At 38.9% G+C, this 22,027-nt stretch overlaps 1 protein-coding gene across 3 annotated transcripts in view; it reads left to right on the top strand.

The window, feature by feature from the left end:
• The window catches only part of SHTN1 (shootin 1), a 95,061-nt gene that overhangs the window by 14,881 nt on the left and 58,153 nt on the right, over positions 1 to 22,027 (top strand). For all 3 annotated transcript variants that reach the window (XM_038578912.1, XM_038578913.1, XM_038578914.1), the window contains 3 exons: positions 9,639 to 9,699; positions 16,155 to 16,249; positions 21,557 to 21,725. In XM_038578912.1, the coding sequence (XP_038434840.1) occupies positions 9,639 to 9,699; positions 16,155 to 16,249; positions 21,557 to 21,725 (325 nt within the window). The remainder of the gene's footprint in view (positions 1 to 9,638; positions 9,700 to 16,154; positions 16,250 to 21,556; positions 21,726 to 22,027) is intronic.

Here is a 22,027-nt window from a genome sequence, read left to right as displayed (position 1 = left end):
TTTCAGTTAAACTGAAATCATTGAATTTTACTTACCTTTACTTACCTATAAACGACTAACCTTTTTGGCTCTGCACATGTCTATTAAGATTTGTGAATATTTGTTTATGTATCTTCCCCCTCCCTCTGTAAATTCAGGGAGGGGACAGCAAGGGGGTCTAAGTTAAAAAAAAAGAAGAGTGCTAAATTGAACTAGAAAGAAGGAGAGAGAGCAGAACTGTACATTATTATTTTTAGATAGAAACAAAATATGTGTTTAGAAATTACTTTGTTTGATAGACCAAATATTTCAAAACATTGTGTCCATAGTGGAAAATTAATAAAATAGATCCTTCGTAGTTACTGAAGCAAATGGTCATCATAGCTCTAAGTTAAGAGACCTTGTCTTTAAAATTTGAAAGTAAGGTCTGTAATGAAAATAGGCAGTGAGCTGCATATTTGTAAAGCCTTTGGCATATTTATTGGGTTCTTAAGAATCATATTTAAGTTTTTCACTCATTAATTGGTTATATATATTGACTGTAAAATGGTTGGTGATATTAATGAACTCTAGTTCACATAAAAATGGATTTTGAGATCATTATTTTTCACCCAGTTTTAAGGCTCCTTTGCTCATTTGCAAATGTTCTGTGAAATCTTAAGTTTCTTCTCCTTTTTCCATCAGGTGATTTAGGGAATGGTAAGTAGGTAGGGGTGATGAAAATCTCCCTAGATAGAAAGTGATTGGTGCGTGCATCTCTAATGTGGCAAGAAAGTCCCAGAAAAATAGTTTGACAAGATTCTTACTTCTAATAACCACCAAAAATCATAGATGTTTTGAGGATACCAACAGGTGGGGAGTTTGTGCTTAGATCCTGGTTCCCTCATGCCCCTCAATTTCGGAGTGGAACCAGAGTAGGGGGATGCTGAGGCCATGTAGCTTGAGCCTGTTTGCCCAGAGAGGCAACCATCTTCCAGCTGTAGGAGAAAGAGCCAAGAAGTTCATCAGTTGAGCTTTCTTCTTTGGTGTTCCCGGCCTAGGAGGGGAAGAGTAAGATATGATGGAAGGGTTAACTCAGGAGAACTCTTTGACTTAACCTAGAAGATACGAGAGAAGAAAGCAAACAAGTGACTTTATGTGATAGAGAAGGAAAGATATAGAATAAAATGAATAACATGAGAGGCAGAAGAGAAAAATTTTTTTTTTCTTTTCCTCCTCTAGTCCTTGCTTACCTATAGACCTAGGATTGCCCTAAAAATACTGATCTTCTATAAACATCCATTGTTGGTGGTGGTGTTGGTTATTTAACAGAGAGCCACTTTCTGCAGTGAGGTTTTAAGTGAACCATCTGTTATTACACAAGTGGAATTATAGGTAAAATGCATTTGGTAAAAGGAGGACTATGAATTACTTTTGCCTATTAACTATTTGCATATTTTTCTATGTGGGGTATGGCCTAATACTTTTGTAACATCTGTACACATTACTGACCTCCTGTGCTAATTCTTTAAAAATAACTATTAACAGAAATGGAAGAAAAGGATGCAGTATGGAATGCTGCAGTTGGCTAAAACAGAGTGATTTTAAGTTCACTGCATTCTGTTTATCTTCTATTAAAAGACTAACAGGCTTATTATTGCAGACTTTTTTCCCAAAAAGGGGGGGCCGTATTACAAAGGATGGAAGCATATAATAAAAGCCTTTTATACAGTATAGAATGAGTAAAAAGCAGCTTTAGTTCTGGAGCTGGTAAATGGAGAACACCATTTTCTCTGGCAAAGCACTTTCATGTGCCTGGCTGAGTGAGCTTTATCCAGTCCATATCCGTAAATACACATGGTCATGCTTCCCTTGTAGCCCCAAATCAGAGTTTAAAACTAGTCAAGGACAGGAATCTAAAATGAGACTCCTTTTTCCATAGTCAATTTGATCTGGGGGGAAGTTTTTCACAGGTGGAAGGTACCAAAGTAAGTCCTCTGCAAATTATTTCTCCCTTCCACGTGTCCACATTAAGTCTGCCTTTGTTGCTAGAGAATGAACCTTATCAACGAGAAGAGATAATGGGTTTGATTCCTTTGGGTAAGAACTTTTTCTGCTCTGTTTGGAATCTCCTCTGTGGAGACTACTGATAAGATATGAGATTATGCTTCAGGGGCTGTGTTTATTAAGAAGCTACTATGGATCTTACACACTCCCTTATGTTCCTCATCTGATGCTCCAAGCAGCCCTGCGTCAGCTCCAGTGCACAGAGAGCAGAACCTTAACAGTGTCTAGGTTCATACGTGGGGCTTCTGACTGCAGATGCTCTTTTTGAAGCAGTAAACTCACGGGAGCGGATTGACTCTTCCCACCAAGGTCTTGGCTTTATTCTTAGTTCTGTGTCGTTAGCTCATGGATTTTTCATAGCAAATTATCGGACCCAGTACTTTCCTGGATCACTTGTCTTGACCACCTGTAGGTTTGTCCTTGAAAACTGAAAGTTAGATATCAAATCAGTCTTACATCAGAAGAATCGTGTATGAGTATATGTGCATGTAGATTTTGACATAGGTGTGCGGAGAGGAAGAGTAGGCTTAGAAGAGTGGGCCAGTGTGTCCGTGATCTTTGCCTTTGCAGTTATCCTTATTTAAGAAAAATGTGATGTTGATCATTTTGTGGTTTTTCTTGTCTTTGAGGATGGAATCCTAATCTATTTGAGTTTATAAGGAAAGCTTTTTGGAAGAGAAGACTTTTTGTTGGATGTCTCCTGAGTACTGGAGTATAAAGAAAAATATATGAAAGTCCCACTCTTGAGTAAAGCCACTCTAATGAGGGACACAGGGAAGTGGACAAATGATAAATTTGTGCTGTTATAAGTGAATGCCTGAAGTGTGGGGGGGTAGGGTGGGAAAAGGACAAAAAGATAAGGATCCTACCCTAGACCATGTGACAGATAAGCTCTTAATGCTTGGCTTAAATGTCCCTTATTTTTTTTTTTAAAGTCTTCTCCAACTTTTTTCAAGCAGAATTGTTTATTTCTTTGTAATGAAACATCTGTGTATTTCTTATGTACTTATCACATTTTATTGACCAAAATTATTATCTAAGTATCTTATAGGGTATAAGAAGTCATACAGGGTTGGATGATAATGTAAAAAGTTCAGTTTTTTTTTTTTAAATGTCAGAGTAAGTGGAGATTATGGAAAGGGTGCTACTTTCTATTATTTTTTGCCTAGTTTCTCAATGACATTATCAGCAGTATGTTAAAAAGTAAGAAAGCCTATCACATTGAAGTCAACAAGCCTTCCAGATCTATTTTTTGAGGTATGAAAAATAGAAGACTCTATATTTTGGAATCAACTAAATAAATGTGATTGTGCTCATGAAGCAGTCTCCATATTCAGATGTTAGTCATGCTTCCACAATTGAAGGGCATTCTCCTTATGACTCATTCAGGATCTTTGTCATAATTGGGGCTTTTTCCTATATGGGGGCAAAACCTCGCTGAGCTTTTAATGGAATAGCTTTCACATTTCTCAGGGTGGTGGTGGGGTGTGTGGAGTGTGAACAAAAAGAAGAAAATGTGTACAATAGAAGCATATCTGCCTTTAAACAGCAAGTATTTATATTTAATATTATGTCTTGAGATTGAGTTTTGAAATGAATAAATGTTTAAGTGGCTGATTAGAAGTCGTTTGGATGAGCTACTGTAACAGTGCATCAGGCGGCTCTGTCAGCTTGCCAGGAACAATGAATGAAAGGGAATGAGGCAGACACTTTCCAAGACTTATGTTTCAAGAAGCAAGCTATATGATACTGTTTGCATCTTGGCTCAGTTGTCTATTGTTAGAATTTCTTTCTCTTGTGTCAATTTCAGAGGTGAAGGTCCCCAAGTATTTTATTTAAAAAAAAAATCAGTAAAGAAGCCACTTTAAAGAGCAAGATATGCATCCATTATGCTAACTGTTCATGCATAATACATCCACATACATGCAGTTTCTTTAGAACAGAGTGGCAAGTGGTTGTGCCAGAGAAAAAGTAATTACTTAGCAGTTTGAAAGTGAAAATGAGTCTCTTATTAACAGCAATCTATCCAGAAACAAAGAGCAAGGATCTCTGTTCTGATGACATGTGTTTCCATCTAACACACAATACCTAGAATTTGGAGAATGCTGTAAGACAGCTTCAGGGGGCAGCTACTGAAAATTGGAGGGAAAGAACCTTGCATTGAGAGAAAGAACACCACCAAAAGAGACAGAGAGTGAAAGGCATTCCATCTAAGTGGGAATGATTTCTTTTATTGTGTTTTTTAAGGACAAGCACAGTAAGTTCTAGCCAAACTTCCATAGGTGGGACAATAGGGTTGTCCAGTATTATTAAAAATGACTTTGATGGTCTTCGAAAGGCATCACCAGAGATCCTAAAATAGGTAGCTGTGTGCTGTTCCTGACGCTATGCACGTTTAAATTGTTAAATGTCATAACTGGTCATAAAGGGAGGAAACTTCAAGAATAATAAGTAGGAATGGCAGAAGGCTGCAGAGACCTTTTCGGATCTGGTGTCAGAGCCTCTGCGGTGTCCCTGGAGTACAGCATTTGTCCCGTGAGAGCAAGTGTCCTTATCCATCGCTTCTTCATTGTGGCTCTCCCTTCTGGTGGATGGTCCAGCCTGGTGAGATCATGCTGTCCGTTAGGTTCCCCCCGGAGTGCCCCAGGGCTTAACGCAGCGCTTGGCACGTGTGGGTGCTGCGTAAACAGGTTGATCAGGGCTCCGAGGAAGGACACCGAGGCATTCCGTAGTTACGGTAGGTCCACCCAACTAAGGTACGTGCCGTGTGCACATTGCCTAACTTGGTTGATGTTGTGTGTCCACGGCACATGTGCGCACTTCTTGGACCTCAAACTGGCCTTTTTGTGGGCTGGCAACCCTCCACTGGGTTTGTGCACCACGGAGATCGAAATGGATGTTCACGTTCGTGGAGGCTAGACCCAGTTGAGAATATTGGGGTTTCTCTTGCATGAAATATACACACAGCAACATGTAAGGAAGTCTTCGTATCTACAATTTCTCTGTATTTCTGCTGAGCCTGTGAAGCAAGACATTTTTGTATAAACTGTAGTTTGTGTGAAGGAGGAGGTAGGGAGCTGCCCATGTTGCTGGGGGAGGGGGGCGTTCGTTGCCAGTTCACACTGGAGACACTCACCTCTGCAGATCACTCTGCCAATGCTTTGAAATGCAGGTATCCGGCTGGGTGAGACTCCAGGAACAGATACGGAACGTAGCCAGGGCCTCTCCTTTTAAGAACAGGGCTTTCAATATTCAGAACCAGCAAGGGCAACCTCTGGTCCATTCGCCACTTCATAAAGAGCCAAAATAGACTCTAGAAGAGACCTCATGTCATCCAGCTTCTTGAAAGCAGCCAGGGCTCCTGTTGCTGGGTTCTACCCCAGCCGCAGGCTATCCAGAGAGTTGCTGGGCATCATGATTAAGTGATGTGGGCCCTCACATCTGTTGCCATTGCAAAGTCTTCATGAGCAATTCTCACACAAAAAGAAGCAGTTTCTACAAATGCCGCAGCTGCGTGGGCAGGGTAGAGGAAGGGGCAGGATGGGTGCGGGGCTTCTGCTGGACACAGAGATCTAACATTCTCCTGTAGAGGCCCAGAATCCTTGCTGGTTTCCCTCTGTGGGTAGAATGAGACAAAGGTTGCAAGATATTTTTTTGAGTTGACCTAAAATGATGAAATAAGCGGATGTTTGGATTTCTGCTTAGTAAACGGGTACGTCCTTCATATTTTGTTCAGCTCTGGTTGGGAATAAGTCAGCTGCATTTGCCGTTATGCATAGGCCCCCCCCTCCCCCCAACACACACCCCTTTCAGTATCCATAGCAGATGGTAAATTCTGTGGCTGCCAGTTCTATCATAATGTGGTTGCAGAAAATAGAAAGCAAAGCAACATGAAGACCCCTGATAGAATACAGCTGGGGTTGGGTGACAGCTTCTGAATTCTCTGGTGATGTCTGTAGGGTTCCTGTAAAAACATACGGCTGGATGATGGAAACTGGTTACTGGCATGATGCAATAGGATTGTGATGTTGAGATCTGTTATTAACCTGGGCCTTATGAGCAGAGAGCATGGGTATAAAGCTTTCCTTCTAGGAAGCTGGTCTAAGTCTACCTAAAATTGCCATGTGTTGTTCGTGACCAGTAAGTGGTGGCTGCATTGGTGGTTGCTGTGTGATGTCATTTGGTGGGCTTTTTCAAATCTAATTAGGTAGTGTGCCGTCCTGTTTAATGCTCTTGTCATACAAAGTGCCAGTGAAAACTCCAGCTTTTGGTTTAAGTAAATTAACCTCTGGTTCCTTGAGGTGGAGCTTTGAGAGGTATATAGAAGAATCCAAGTGGTATTAGGTCAGGGGCAAGGCTCCCAAGCACCAATTCTTAAGTAAAGACAGTTTTTTCACAGGGCATCTTACAGCTTCAGAAATGCCAGATGAAGAAATATGAAGTTAATTTGAAAGTAAAACTCCAGATATATTTCATTTGGCAATCATAACTCAGCAGTGTGAGTCTGGTCAGAAATTATGTTTCTTTTTGTGCTTTAGACTAAACTATGCATTGCCGGAGGTGATTGAGGAAGTACAACATAAATAAGCCACATTCTAGAAAACAAGAAGAATATTCCTGAAACAACTGGTTAGCTTAAGTCTCCTAAAATTATGTGTTAACTCTGTCTGGTGGGTAGAAGGATCTCATAAAGCTTGAGAATCCAGAACTCTACTGTTTAGAATTTTAAACCCCCCAAAACAATAAATACAGTTTATCTGTTAGTTTGGAACTAGAAACTATATCAGACAGCATTACTTTTTTATAGAGGAGAGATTCCTCAAGCCTTCATGAAGAATACGCTTCTTCTGGAAGGAAATGGTCCTCCTTATGGAGGGTCTAAGTCAGGATTTAGTAAACAGCCTTGCTAATTTAGCACTAGCACTTGTTTCATGTACTCTTGCCAGAATGGATATACCCAAATGAATGGAGATAGGCTTTTGCAAGTTTCAGTTCTTGAGACATTAACGGGGAGAACCAAACTGTTTGACTTAATTTTTTTAATTAAAAAAAAAAACAGTTTAAAAGCACAGAAAAGGGCAGAGAATAACAAAACAAATATGTAACCCACAAAAATAACTGTTATTCTGGGGCACTTGGGTGGCTCAGTTGGTTGAGCATCTGACTCCGGTTTCTGCTCGGGTTGTGATCTCAGGGTCTGGGGATTGAGCTCCCCTTTGGGCTCTGCACCCAGTGCAGGGTCTGCTTGAAATGCTCTTTCTCTCTCTGCCCTCCCCCTGCTCTTGTGTGCTCTCTCCCTCTGAAAATAAATAATAATAATAAATAAATAAATAAATAAATAAATAACTGTTATTTAAAAACAAAACTTAAAAATGTACTACAGATAAAATTGAAGATCTTCTGTGTCATCCCGCTCTGGGTCCCTTCCCCTTCCCTGTATTTTATGGGATAACTACCATGATAAGTTTGGTACCTATCCTTCTATTTTGTGTTTTTGTATATGGATCATGAAATGTACATTTACAATATAAGTGTATAAAGTGATTTTATTTGCTTAAGGTATATATTGACATGGATTCTCCAAAGCCTTTTATTCACCATTATGGCTTTTGAAGTATACGTTGATACACGCAGCTTACGTTCATTCATTCACTGTTCTCTAGTGCATTATATGAATATACCATGATTTATTGTTATTATAGATGCCGATTGTGTGCGTAAAGATCATCTCATACACATTACTAGATATTCTAGTATTAGAATCCAGAAATGGAATTGCAGGGGGCCCGGCTGGCTCATTTGGAAGAGCATGTGACCCTTGATCACAGGGGTGGTGGGTTTGAGCCACACTCTGGGTATAGAGATGACTTAAAAATAAAACCTTAAGAAAAAAAAATAGAAGTGGAATTGCTGAGTCATAGTATATGTTTATTTTCAATTTTGATAGTTTGTTCCCAAACTAGTTAAGTTTGTTTCCAAGCTAGTTATGTAGTTGACACTCCTGCCAGCAGTGTGTGAGAGTTTTCAACTCCTGAAAGCAAACCTTTTCAGTTTCTTCCAGTCTATTGGATGAGACTGTCTCACTGTCTTAATTTAGGTTTACCAAGTTATCAGTGGTATCATAATTTTTTAGCCACTGAAACTTTTTTTTAAAGATTTATTTATTTATTCATGAGAGAGACAGGCAGAGACATAGGCAGAGGGAGAAGCAGGCTCCCTGTAGGGAGCCCAAAGTAGGATCCAATCTCGGAACCCTGGGATCCTGCCCTGAGCCGAAGGCACTCAACTGCTGAGCCACCCAGGCGTCCCTACCCATTGAAATTTAAAATAAAAAATATCCAAAAGCATGAAATCCCAATGTATTTATCTGGCAGGGTAGGATTAAAATATAATTTAAAGTTGTGCTTTACTCACACGACCCTCATTATAGTTTATAGTGTATAGTCTAGACCATTCAAAAAAAATTTTTTTTTAAATATTTTATTATTTACTCATGAGGGACAGAGAGAGAGAGAGGCAGAGACACAGGCAGAGGGAGAAGCAGGCTCCATGCAGGGAGCCCGACGTGGGACTCGATCCTGGGTCTCCAGGATCACGCCCTGGGCTGAAGGCGGCGCTAAACCGCTGAGCCACCCAGGCTGCCCTGGACCATTCAACTTTTAATTATTACTATTAATAGTTAAAAATCACTTTTTAAAGTTTTAGACTTGATGAAAATCTTTCTACAATGTGTTATACTTAACCTGTTTTGTGAAATTCCCAGTAAGTTGAATCAGTCCTCATAATGAACATGAGGTTTTTATAAAAATCATTAATACCTTGAGGGCCTGTTAAAATAAACTAATGGATACTCATTTCTATACCAATAAGATATCTTCATACTTTAATAGTTACTTTTACTTTTTATGATCTTACCTCCTCCTAATGTTCCTTTCACCTTTTATTTATTTATTTTTATTTTTTTATTGTCCTTCCACCTTTTAAAAGTAAAAATTAGTTTATGTGAATGATATATGCTTATTGTGGAATATTTTATCTTCTCTCATTTTAGTTTGCTACCTTCTATTTGGAATTCTAAGGATACGAAGACATTTTTTTCCTCAACTGAAGATTTCAAGGGGTGCCCAACAGCAGTTTGTCTTCTGTAGGGGTCACTTCTGGTTGTGCATCAGTGTTCTGAAGAGTTCTGGAGAGTTCCTCCCTACCCAGTTTCAGAGAATCTGACCTGTAGTTGCATGGGGTGTTCACTGTATTAGCAAAATACCTACTTAATAAGAGGCACATATATTTTCTTTAAGAATAATATTTTCTTTAAGAATAAGTAATTTGAACTCAAGGATGTTAAATTGTTTTGTTCCTGAGGAGATAATGAGCAGTAAGATGATGACTCATTATCTTAGAAGGTCCAAGGCAAGTGGACAGACGCAAATGGTACAAAGACCATGCTGGTTGAGGAGAATAAGTACCAATAAGTACCATGTGAACATTAATGCTTTTAAAGGGTTTTTAATTTTTGTTTTCTTTTCATAAAATTGTTACTGTTTATGTTTGCTCTTTCTTGCCTTCCCAAACTTGTGATACAAATTTAACATTTCTGTGTTTTCTCATTTCAGTGTGACAAAATTAGGCAAGAACGAGATGAAGCTGTTAAAAAACTGGAGGAATTTCAGAAAAGTATGTAAGCATTTCATTGGAATTATTATAACACACATAACTCTGTTTGGGAATTATGTGGGTAGGCATGTCCCCTGTGTTCGGTTGCTGCTGTCTTAGACATCCAAGAAAGCGAGAATTGTCTTCCCATTTGTCCTCTCCCCCCTCCCCGAAAGTTCTGGCATTACTGTGATTTTCAAACAAGTGGAATGAGCATTATTGTTTCATGTTATTATAAAAAACAGTTTGCAGTTCTAAAATTTTTACTATGCAGAACAGTTAAAGGAGAACAAAGATTACTTGTTATCTTGACTCTTGGAGAAAAGACAATGTTAATGTTAATATTTTATAGTCTTTCTTGGTCTCTTATCTGTGCTCAATACATATGTCTACAAAAATAAAGGCATGCTTTACATTCAGTTTGCAGCCTGCTTTTTTCAGGAAGCAGTATATCACGGTCATCTCTGCATGTTGATAGAGCTGTATATTCGTGTTAGTATTCTATTACACGATAGTACCCCAATTTATTTCAACATTCTTTCAGCGATAGATGGATTATTTCTGAATTTTGGATATTTTAAGTGATACCATGTCAAGTATTCTTATATGTCTATACAGTGGTCTGATTTGTTTCTTACATTAATTCATAGAAAAGGAATTCTGGCTCACAGAACTTACACATTTTTGAATGTTTGAAATGGCCCTCTCTCTAAGGCATGTGGTATTCCCACAAAAGTTGTAATAAATCTTCTAAATTTTTGCTATGCTATTTTTGTAGCATTTCCTGCAAATCTGTCATTACCTTGCCCCTAAGATAGAAGGTATCTGATGGCGCTCAGAATGATCAGAAGGAAATAGGTCATTGGAAAAGGACCAGACCTTAGCAGGAAAAGATGATCCTCCCTCTTGGAAACAGGGTCTTTCTCCATCTTTTTGCAGATGCTGTATTAGGTTGTTCCATTAAATCATGAAATGTTGACTTGGTAACTACACAGCAAAACATTTTCTTCTTGTTGAAGGTTAAACAGCCATGAGAATGAAACATTATAGTTGATTTCAGTAGCCAGTTTATTTCAAGTGTCTGGCTGTAACAAAATCCCAGGGAAATATGGTTGATGTTACTTTTCTTTGGAGGCCAATATGCTGTGACAGAAATATCTCTTATTTGTGAATGTATGAATTGCAACTGTGTAGGACTTTCTTCTTCCCTAATGCAGGATCAATGGGATGTGCTTACACTTTGGCTGACACCAAGTCACACTGAGAGAGTTGTGCCACTGATATTGTTACCAATTCATGTTCTCAAATTAATTATTGATGGGGGGTTGGCATGCTCTGCGTAGGGGGGATAGTTCAAGTTCTTATGGTTGGGCTTAACATAAAATGCTTTTGTTGGGCAGCTAGTGGGCATTTGGCCTCTTGCATTATGCAGAAATGGAAGGCGCTTCCCCCCAAATCAGCCTACCTGTAGAGTAACCCGTAAACTCCTTTCCTCTCCCACTTCCTTTGTCTCTAACTCTAAATATCTTTGATAGTTTTAAAAATTCACATTTTTCCTTATGAGCAACTCAAAGCATGAGAGAATCCATTGAAAAGGTAGTACAATGATCTTTATTGTTGTATTCATTGAAGTTTTGACTTACTGTAAGTCTGCTTAATTAAAGTTCGGATGGCAGAACAGAATGCTGACTCTTGACTCCGTCTCAAAAGAACAGGAAATGGGGATGACGAAAACTATAAATATTTGTTAAAACATTGTGTCTGGGGTAAATAGTTGATGACTTTGGAACAGAGGGTAGAGTTTCAAATTTGGAAGGTAATAGATCAGTTCCCACCAGTAAAGACCACCATGTAAATCCATGTAGTCCTGAGCAGTTTCTGCCTTAGTAAAATTGGAATAAATGACCCTGCCTCAAGGGCTGTTCAATATTAGATGAGATAATTCATGTAAAAAGTGCTGAACACAGTGCCTGGCATTATAATTTGCCTGGCATTATAGTTTGAGTGCTCAATAAATGTTAGCTGCTGCTACATCTCATTCACTATCCCCATCCAGAGCTTGAGTGCCCTTCAGACACTGGCCTTGACACGTGGGGCAGCTCTGGGGAGGGGGAGAGTATGTGTGGGTGCCAAGTTGAAATCTGCCTTCCTATTACATTTACCTGCCAGGTGCACATCTCAAAGTGAGGGAAGAGCAGCTGAATGAGCTCTCCTAGGCTGTGGGGCTCAACTCACCTAGCTTGGCATGCTCTTCTTAGCTGGTTCATCCATGTTACTCCATTCTCTGCCCTCTCCCAGGGCCTCAGCCTTTCTCATAGCAAAGCCACGTTCCCTAGGAAGACAGATTCGTGTGACAGAAGAAGTAACTAAAGGCTTTTCTGGTCCTTCAGACAGAAAAGAAAATCAGTAAATATGAGAATATGAGAATATGAGAGCCTTTGCTGTGTGTTGGGACACACCCGTTTTCCTGCACACCTGCCAGCTCTTATCACTGTTTTCACACTATGTGGATACCTTTCAAAAAATCTGACGTTGCAGGAGAACTTACAGTGTGTTCACCACATACACTTCAGAGACGTCCTGCATCTAAATATTGCTGAGAGTTGGCTGGATGGAGAGGAGTGCTACTGAGGGCAGTACCGTTGGTGGTGTCACTTTTAAATACAAGTTAGAGAGAAACCGAGAAAATTAGTCACCTAGAAATTGGTTTGGCTGGGCTTTACCAGTTAGAACTCTGTAATTTGAGATACATGTTACTTGACTTTTTTGGGCTTCAGTGTTCTCCAATATAAAGTTGCTGTCATGATACCTACCTTGTAAGACCATCGTGAGGATTCAGGACAGAGCACATGGAAAGGATGAAGCACAGGCTGGGCACACAATAAGCCCAATAGTTGGTGATGGTATTGTGTCCTAAGCAGTTATGTTCTAAAGAGAACATGCTTGTAAAGAGGTGTGATGAACGTAGGCCTGGTAGATTTTTCCAGTCATTCAAACAAACACACATGACTACCTAGTTCATACGTAGCATTTTGCTAGGTAGAAGAGTCAGACGTGAGTAAAGCAAAATCTCTGCTGTCATGCTCGCCGATAATTAGAGACAGACACAAGTGAAAGAGAGAAAAGCCCAGTTGCCCTACAGGGTGATGCATTCTATGATGGCAAGTATGTAAGCGTGTCGTGAAGAGGAAAAACAAACTTTACTAATTCAACTAGACTGATGAAAGCAATAATGGATGTACTTTTAGGTTATGCTTCTGAGTTGTCAGAGTCATTAAAAACAACTTTTATTATGACAAATATCAAGCTTATACATAAGTGAAAAAATATTACAACGGACCCCTATGTATCCATCATAGAACTTCAACAGTTAACCAGCTCTTGGCCAGGCTACTTTCATCTCTGTGTCCATACATCCCGCCTCAGAGTATTTTGAAATGAATTCCATTCATCATATCATTTAATGACGATAATTTCATCATAAATATTTCAGTTAGTATTTCTAAAAGACTAGGATTCATCTTTATTCTTTTTTAAACTTTCATGCCATCCAAATTACAGATAGTTTAGGTGTAGTGGTCATGGCCTGTGGATATTATGAGACAAGCCTGAATTCAGCACCATACGGCAAATCACTAAGTGAACAATTAAAGGTTTTTTAAACTTCCATTGTTTGAAAGGTGCAAATAAAATTATATACTACAAAAATTTCTGTTTTGTGTCACGTAACCTGACTTTTGGTTTTAGAAATGGGACCGTGCTTTTTAAGGACATAAATGCCCTCTGAAATATATTCTTTTCTTTTGAATCTAGAAAGTCGATAGATTTCTTTGCTCCCTATTTAGCATTGAGATAATTTTTTAAACTAGAAATCAAAGCCCAACTTTTGATTTTTTACTGTTTCCTTTTAAGAGGCAGAGATTAAAACAACAACAACAACCTGTCTGATGGGGTCTGCTGTATGAGGATTAGAGAAAATGTGGGCTAGTGCTGCCTATGTAAGGTTATCAAGTTAAATTACAGGGCAGCCTTTTACACAATGTTCAGAAAATAAGTGTGTGTGGTCTTTTTTCTTTTTGCTGGGCCTACACCTTGCTATGGTGGAATGATTTTTCTTACTCTTCCATGAGCAAGAATGTTATTGAATAAAAAGTCAAATTCCTATGAAACATGCAGAGTGTTTATGTTTTTGTTATGATAGTGGAAATACCAGATTGTGGCAGAAGAAGTCAAGTAGTTAAGGCTAAAAATTCAAAGTAATATTTGATGTTGTAAAAATTGTATAGGTTTCTTTTCTCTTTCCTTCACATTTTTGAAGAACCTACCTTGTAAACATAGTGATAAAATGCCAAGAATATTAGGATTTTAAGGAAATAATAGAGCCTATTATTTAAACTACAATATAAAAGGCAATTATATTGATGAAGAGCTACATGGGCTTTGTGTGTGTGAATAAACTTGGCCTGTGTTCAGCTTCTATTTGTTCTTCTGGCATAAACACATATTGTGTGTGATTCCAGTTTAATGGGGACCCGTTTGTATGCCAAGCAGCTGCATTTTAGGACCTATTGCGTGATTTCATAGCTCTCTGAAAATTGGTTCTATTCAGAACAAGAGATAGAAGAGGAGAGGGGGGTGGCGTGGAAAGGGGGGCAGAGCCTCAACACACAATCATTTCTTTTCAATTGGAGCCAGAAAGGTTGATGACAACATGACCATTGTGTTATAATGATAAGACCACTAAGGCATCTGTACCTCTCATCAAGGCTTTCACACAACAGCAGATACAATTTAATTCACTGCTCTGTCAGCAGTGCTGATACCATTATGCCGTCTGTCTCCACAGTTATAATCACTGTCCTCTGAGAAATGCAGTTGAAATGATCTTGAGCAGTCAAAGAAACTCTCAATTAAGGCTGCCACTTCCAATGTGTCAGATTGTGTCTTATGCACTTGGTACAATTTTCACTTCCAATCCTGTTTATTTACAATGTCTACCAGTAATTACGCTTAACGTGTCATTTAGTGAGGGGGGCCCCTGCCAAGCCGATTGTTGGGTGCTGCTGTACCATTGAGTGGGAGTTTCTCGAAGTCAGTGCCATCAGCAGCTTTTAGGACCTGATGGGATGCAGTAGTAATGTTGATAATGCAAGTATCGTGCTCATCAAGTCATAATTAGATGCCACTCAAATGTGCCACTTGTAATAACAGTGTTGATTCATGTTTTTCTCGGTGACTGCAACTACTAATTAGTTAAGTGGTTTTTGGTTGGCCTGCATTTGCTGCAGATTATTATTACCCCTGAAAAAATGTCAAGGTTAGAGATGTTTCTGGCCATTTAGTGCTGCTTTATGAATTTGAATATTAACATAATAAGAACTTTGGACAGACTTAGGAAGTAATACATTTTTGTATTTAATTTGGAGAGAAATTTTTTTTCCCCTGAGTTTAATCATAATTGCAGGTTAATTAAGCTTAAATGAAGCAAAAGTAATCTCTCTTTGTGTTATGTGAGCCCAGTGTGCTTTTTGCCTAACTTTGTTGGGTTTCACATTTGGGTATACTTAATTTTTCTTTTTTAAGCCAAACAAATGTCAATAAGTATACACGTTTACAGTTAAGTTTAAGATTCTGAACATTTTCTTTTAACTAGAAGTATGGGTGAAAGGAATTGGCACTTTTCTTTTACTTGATCTTCAAAGTATAATGCAAGTTCTAAATCACTTTGTACCTTTGAATCTCAATTTCTATAAACCAGCTACTAAAAGAACCTGAAAATTACTATTTTTCAAGCATTGGTAAAGTGTACTGTAAAATTGTATTTTTTCTTCCAATCTTCCTGATGGTCTGTGATGCAAGAAACATCTGCTGTCATCATCGTAGAATACATAACTCTTGTTGCTACACTTTTCTGCCCCGGAATTTATTAAATAATTGTAACTACTTTGTCACTCACTCATAAAGAAGGCTGTTGCATTCTGACCTCAGCTCAACTGCCACATGGTTATTCCAGTTAAGAAGATCAAGTTAAGATTTATTTTTTGAAATTTTCATTAGCAGATTTTCTGTATTAGACCCACGTGTTCTGTCCTGCTAAGAAAAGGAAAAATCGTGTTTGCCACTTTTTATTTAGAAGAGATTCTTTTGTCTAAGTGGACGTATCTGTGGCTATGTGTACAGCTACATAGGGGAAAAAAAAAACTTAAAACATCCTAACTAGCTTTCTTAAAAATGTGTGCGCTAGCAGTAAAGGCTCTTCATTGTGTTATTTTCCTGCTCCACATTCACATATTAGCTAAGATTTAATCAGAGCAGCATCTTCAAGACTCCCCCCTCCCATCCTGTCCCCCCCTCAATAGCTGAAGGTCTGGCTAGCTAAAGAATTGAAGTATTCTGAGTCATGGGATACAATGTGTGGGCTTCTGGAATCGCTGACTAATCTCTGAATGCTGAGACTTTTTTCCCCTCATTCCTAGTTTCTCACATGGTTATAGAGGAAGTCAATTTTATGCAGAACCATCTTGAAATAGAGAAGACTTGTCGAGAAAGTGCTGAAGCTCTGGCAACAAAGGTGAGACTCTTCAAATAAGGGAATTCTCTACTTGAGTTTTTTAATTTCAACTTGCTTTTCTGCAGAGTGGCCTCTCTTCGCTTTTGCTCTCCTGAATCAACGGTCTCTCTTTGGATGAGGAGGAAAAAGTGTCGTAAGTTTTGAAAATCCTGGAATAGGATTAGGTACAGATCTTAGTGCCTAGGTCATATCGATTGTAAAAGGGGCATTTTGTAGTGTGCATTTCAGCATTTGTGATTTTTGCCTCTGAAAAATGGCCCCAGGCTAGTGTGTTCAGCTGGACTTTCTATGTGGCTGTGCATTGGGTGCAAACATTCGCCAAGTTTAAAACTAACCTGGTGTGACATCAAGGAGCAATGAGTGTTTTCACGTTTGATTTAAAGTCGGCCTCCAGCCGTACGTTTCAGGTGATTATTTGTGAAAGCAGAGCGAGGGCATGCTAAAGGTGACCTCCAGTGCTCCACTGATTGCTTCTAGCTGATGAATTTACCAAGAGTATAATTTTCTATATTCTATCTCATCAGAAGTACATTATTATTAAAGAATGTTTTTATCTCTGTCTTACGTTTTTGGGGTTGGGTAAAATGCATCTGAACCACTTCATCAGAAAATGGATTACAGCAATTTTTAACCAAATATCATTAGTAATGCCAGTTGTGTGTCTTCCTCTCTTCCCCATCACCTACCTCCAAAGTATGTCTTTGGATGTGACTGAAATTCTGCAAATCAATCAGCCAGTCTGTCTGTATATCTCTATTTAATTTGTGTGCATTAGCAGTGTGCTTGCTAGAGGTATTTGCTTAATTGTTTGTGTAATGACACTACATTAGAATTCATAAGATAATGCAGTCGGAACCTAAGAATATAAACGTGTGCATGCAACTTCTGTTACTCCTTTGAAGAGTACATAGCAATACAGGCCATTGCTTTTAAAACAATCATAGTATGGGTGCTCTCCCATCACTTCTTTTGTGTTACACTTCACTAAGTGTTCACTGGTCCATAAAACTGTGTGAATTCTCTTCTCATATCCTTTATTCCTCCTTTTGGAACAAGGAGAAAAAAATGTATTTGGAGCATACCAGCTGCTCTGAATCTTGCAGTGGCTAAGGACAGTCCTTGTATTTTCTCTTGCCATTGCTAAGTATCCCTGTCGCCAACGGTACATGCAAGGTACGAACCTGACTACCTCGCAGGACTGAATGAGTTAATGGAGAGCAAGGGTTTGGGAGGCAGCATATACAGGTTTTATTCCCAGTGATGTCATTTGGGGCATATGTGACTTTGGGCAAGTTACTAGTTCTGGTCTCCGCATTGCTGTAGTCTCATCTTAAATGACAGGATGGACTAGAGTTAGGTCTGCGGGGAGAATGGGGCGGACTTTCCTTTTTTCATGAAGCACTCTACTCATGGGTTTTTACAGGCCTCTTTAAAAAAAGATTTGATCCCCTCCTTCCTTTTTTAAACTGCCAGGTGATTTTGAGCAAGAGAATGCACCTCTCTGAGCTACAGTTGCCTTGTCCTAAGTGTCAGGGTGGACCAGCATTGATTTCTTAAGAATACCCCAGACTCACTGATGCAGGGTGTGCAGCCCAGGCCAGCTGTGTGCTGAGAAAGCTGCTAGGTGACTGTTGTGTTCGTCCCTGGTTATTATAAACCACTGTGTTACTAATCTCAAAAGTCAGTTTTATAATTTCACCTTGACAGTAGGATCCTTCACTTACTCGGTTTGTCCTCTAGTCTTTACAAAGTCTTTCGAAAATGGTCATATGGTTTGTTTTCGAGGATACAAGTCCCTCGTGGGACTTGGAATAAAAAAAAAAAAAAAACAAGTAAAAAAACCTATAGATGTGCTCACTGGATCTGGAGAATACTACAGCTTTGAATGCAAAGTTTGGAAGCTTTATTATATGTGTGATCAATAAGTAGCACATCCTGATTTAGGTATCCCAATTGTCATTTTAAAAATTAGACTCCATTTTTAAAGCAGCAAAGTTTCTATAAATTTATTCCTATTTTTCTAAATCTTTGCTCTCAAATTAATGACAAATGGAATGTTTAATTCTTAAGATGCAATTTGCATAATTTTCTTAAAAGCAAGGGTGGATACTTTGGTAAAATGTGTAGGTTAAACTGATAAATATAGACCAGTTCTTTAAACCATATGGTCCAAGTCCTGTTTAACTTGCTTATTTCGTATCTTTAAATATTCATTAAGCTGCACCCAATATAAAAACTATTTAAATTTGAATGTAGTAGAAGATTCTGTTACTTGTACGGTTATAAAAGATTTATTTTTGCTTTTGGACTTAGAATGATTCCACAAAACAATTAGCATGCCATTAACATATATAACTTGATGAATAATAACTTCAGTGAAATTGCTTAGCCAAAATTTGTGAATTCAGAGTTTTCAAAAATATGCATTTAATGTGGTCATGAGATCTTTATCTATATAAATCTTATTTTCTTCCTTCAGAATGTGAGAATGATGTTTCAGAGAATACTTCTGAAATTTTCTGTGTGGCTTTTTTTCCCTTTTTTTTTTTTTTTTAAAGCATAGGTTCCACACCCAATGTGGGGCTTGAACTCATGACCCTGAGATCAAGAATCAAAGCATGCTCTACTGACTGAGCCAGCCATGTGCCCCATATATGGCTTTTTTCTTGAGTTAGTAACTTTGTTAAATAGAGTAGTTGTAGTATAGCCAGATAGCGCTGGTGGATTTTGGTGCCTGGCTTGACGGAGAAAGGCATTAAACTCTTCTGATGGTAGAACTGTTAACAATCAGGTTATTAAGTATGATTCTGACAGTGGCCTAGGAATGAGCATATTAAGGACCAGGTAGAAAAAATTAGTATTTTTGTGCTTTTGTGAGTATCCCAGAGGAAGAAAAAATTGCATGGATATATATATCTTGGTTGAAGAAAACTAGCTGGTAAAGTATTCCCAAAGAAAAGTCAGACACACAACCTAAACCTCTTTTGTTACTGTCAGGAGCTAACACCAGCTGACACTTTCCTGTGTGTCCATCACTGTATTAAACACTTTCTGTGTCATATCTTATTCAATCTTCATGTTATGGGGCAGAGATGATTTTTATCTTTAGTTTGCTGATGAGGACACTACTACTCTGAAAGATGAGGTTATTCTAGAGGTAGAGACATTGGATTATAGAGCAGAATTCTTAATTCTGATTTTATAGAAACAGATACTACAGCATTGCCTTTCTCTGTATCAAGGATTCTTCATATTGATGTGGGTTAGCATCACCTGAGAACTTGGGGCGAGTACTGCGCTGGATTCCACTGCCAGAGGTTTGGGTCTGGGAGAGTCTGTGCACTGGGATTTTTTTTTAAAGCTCTCTAGAGACTCTAATGTGCAAAGCTGGAAACCACTAAAGTATTAGGAGGCAGAATTACAAATGAAGGCTTGAATGTTTTCACTTTTTCCTTAAATTGTTATTTTCTCCTGCCATTCAGACAAGATGGCATGTCTGAGTATTGGCCAGGATCCTTGAGCCTCTAGTGCCATGCTGTAGCATCCATGGTGTGACTTACAGCAGTCTTTCCTTGAATTTCATCTTTAGGGAGAGAGGCGTGGAATCATGAGCTACCATCTTATCCCTGATCCCCCTAATGTACTGGGGGAGCTAGAAGCTGGAGTTATGCAGTGGGGGTCAGGGAAAAAAAAGACTGTGTCAGATTCCCCCAGTAGAGTTCACTAGACTTCCCAGGGGGAATCTGTGGAAAAGTTCCTAGCCATTTTTAATAGATTTCTTCCTGATTCCCCAGAGAGGTCAGGGAAACCTCTTGTGCTCTAGACCAGGCTACTTGAAATATATTTAGATTCAGTGTTGTTGTGGGTGAGAATCAGCTCTCCCAGTTTGAAATGGTCTGGGCTTTTCCCTGAGGGAGTCTGTGAGGGGTCCTAATTATGATCACAAATGAAGGACCAGAACCGGACAAGTAGTAGCACGTCCTACCCTGACATAGGTTTATAAGTGGAGAAGGCTAGTTAGCTTTCCAGTGAATTAAGTTTCTGTTTGCATTTATTTCCAGTGTCAGTTATTTAATTCAGAACCTGTCTTGCTGGTTATTGGCTCTTAGTAAAAGAAAAGAGGTTGCATTTCTCTACGTTCATGTGTTCAGAGGAGACCTTTTATTTTTTAGTCTTGAGAAGAGAAAACATAAGGCAACCATACTTTCCTTCTATGGACTTTGGACCAAGTTTAGTCTTTGTGTGTGCTTTGCACTAGTATGTATATGCACATAACAAATACATTAATGAATTAGGATTTCTTTTTCCTGCTATGAATTAGAACTCTTTATATAGAGATAACAGCAACATATCTTTTCTTCCACTGTTAAAAGGAAAAAAAAAGGAATTTGTTAATGAGGGATATTGGAGAATCCCACCGGAATCCATGAGCTAGGAGCATTTCGAGTATGGACCAGAGTCCTGTGGGAAACCTGTTTCCATTATTTTTCTCGGCCTATCTCAGCAGTCAGCTCCGTTTTTGGCTTTGCTCTGGGCTACCTTCCTTTGTTCCTCAGTTCAGTAGTGGATTGTGGTTGCCAGCAGCTTCTGTCCACCCAGACGCGTGGGAGGAAACTCATCTCTCTGTTCCAGCCTCCAAATTTCTAGAGAAGAGATCTGACTGACCGAGCCTGGGCTCTTGTGCCTGACTTGTTGGGCTGCTTCCAGAGGGGGAGGGAGCCCCTGGGGTTCCCTGGGGGGAACACAGCTGTTCCCATGAGATCCTGTGGGACACTGAAGAGAAGTAGTGGAGTTCAGAGAAGAGGGAGGGCTGGGCTAACAAACATGTAAAGAGTGTGCACAGCAGCAAATAAAACATTTTCTTGAAATAAAATGCCTTAATTGAGACTATTAAGGATGGAATAAATTGAAATGTGATTGAATCTCTACTTGTGTCTTATCTTAAGTCTTCTCGTGTTATCAGTGATAACTAGCATCATCCCATGCTATTGGCTGTAATCCAGGCATCAGGTCTCACGTGAAGTGACAAAGTCTATACTGATACTTTATCTTCAGCCCTCTTACATGATCAGTGATAACTAGCATTTTCCCATGTCACCACCTGTAATCCAGGCAGCAGGTCTTTAATAAGTTTAATGCTAAAAGTGTAAATAAAACCTTACTTCATGAATCTTCTAATTGTTAGTTCATGCTGTGAGTGTTGATGAATATGTAAGGACAGAAATACACTTAATCTGTCTATTGTTTAAAAATCCAAGACACTCATTTGACTGCTGGTAAAATAACTGTTTTTGCATTTTGCCTTAGCTAAATAAAGAAAATAAAACGTTGAAAAGAATCAGCATGCTGTACATGGCCAAGCTGGGACCAGATGTAATCACTGAGGAGATCAACATTGATGACGAAGATGCCAGCACCGACCCAGAAGGCACTGCAGAAACGTGTGTCTCCGTGCAGTGTCAGAAGCAGATCAAAGGTGAGACTTGGCTTCATCACTGGAGGTATTTCTGATATTTCTCAGCCCTGGTTGTCCATTGGTATCACCTGAGAACTTTAGCCTTGGATCCTCCTTTAAAAAGTTTTGGAGTTAAATGTTCCCAGGGAGTTGCCTGGTTGACAATCACTGTAGGACATCACATTTGTGCATTATGAATTACTTTCTTGTTTGGGAGTAGGCACTTTTGAAAGCATTATCTTGATGAAAACAGCCAGTCTGTAAATATTCTTAAAAATATGGACTATATGTTGAGCTATTTTTGTTAAGTGAAAGAAAGAATA

This window comes from Canis lupus, chromosome 28, assembly GCF_011100685.1.
Source record: "Canis lupus familiaris isolate Mischka breed German Shepherd chromosome 28, alternate assembly UU_Cfam_GSD_1.0, whole genome shotgun sequence".
NCBI lineage: Eukaryota > Metazoa > Chordata > Mammalia > Carnivora > Canidae > Canis > Canis lupus.
Note: the sequence above shows the minus strand (reverse complement) of the source record. Positions and strands in the feature narration are given on the sequence as shown.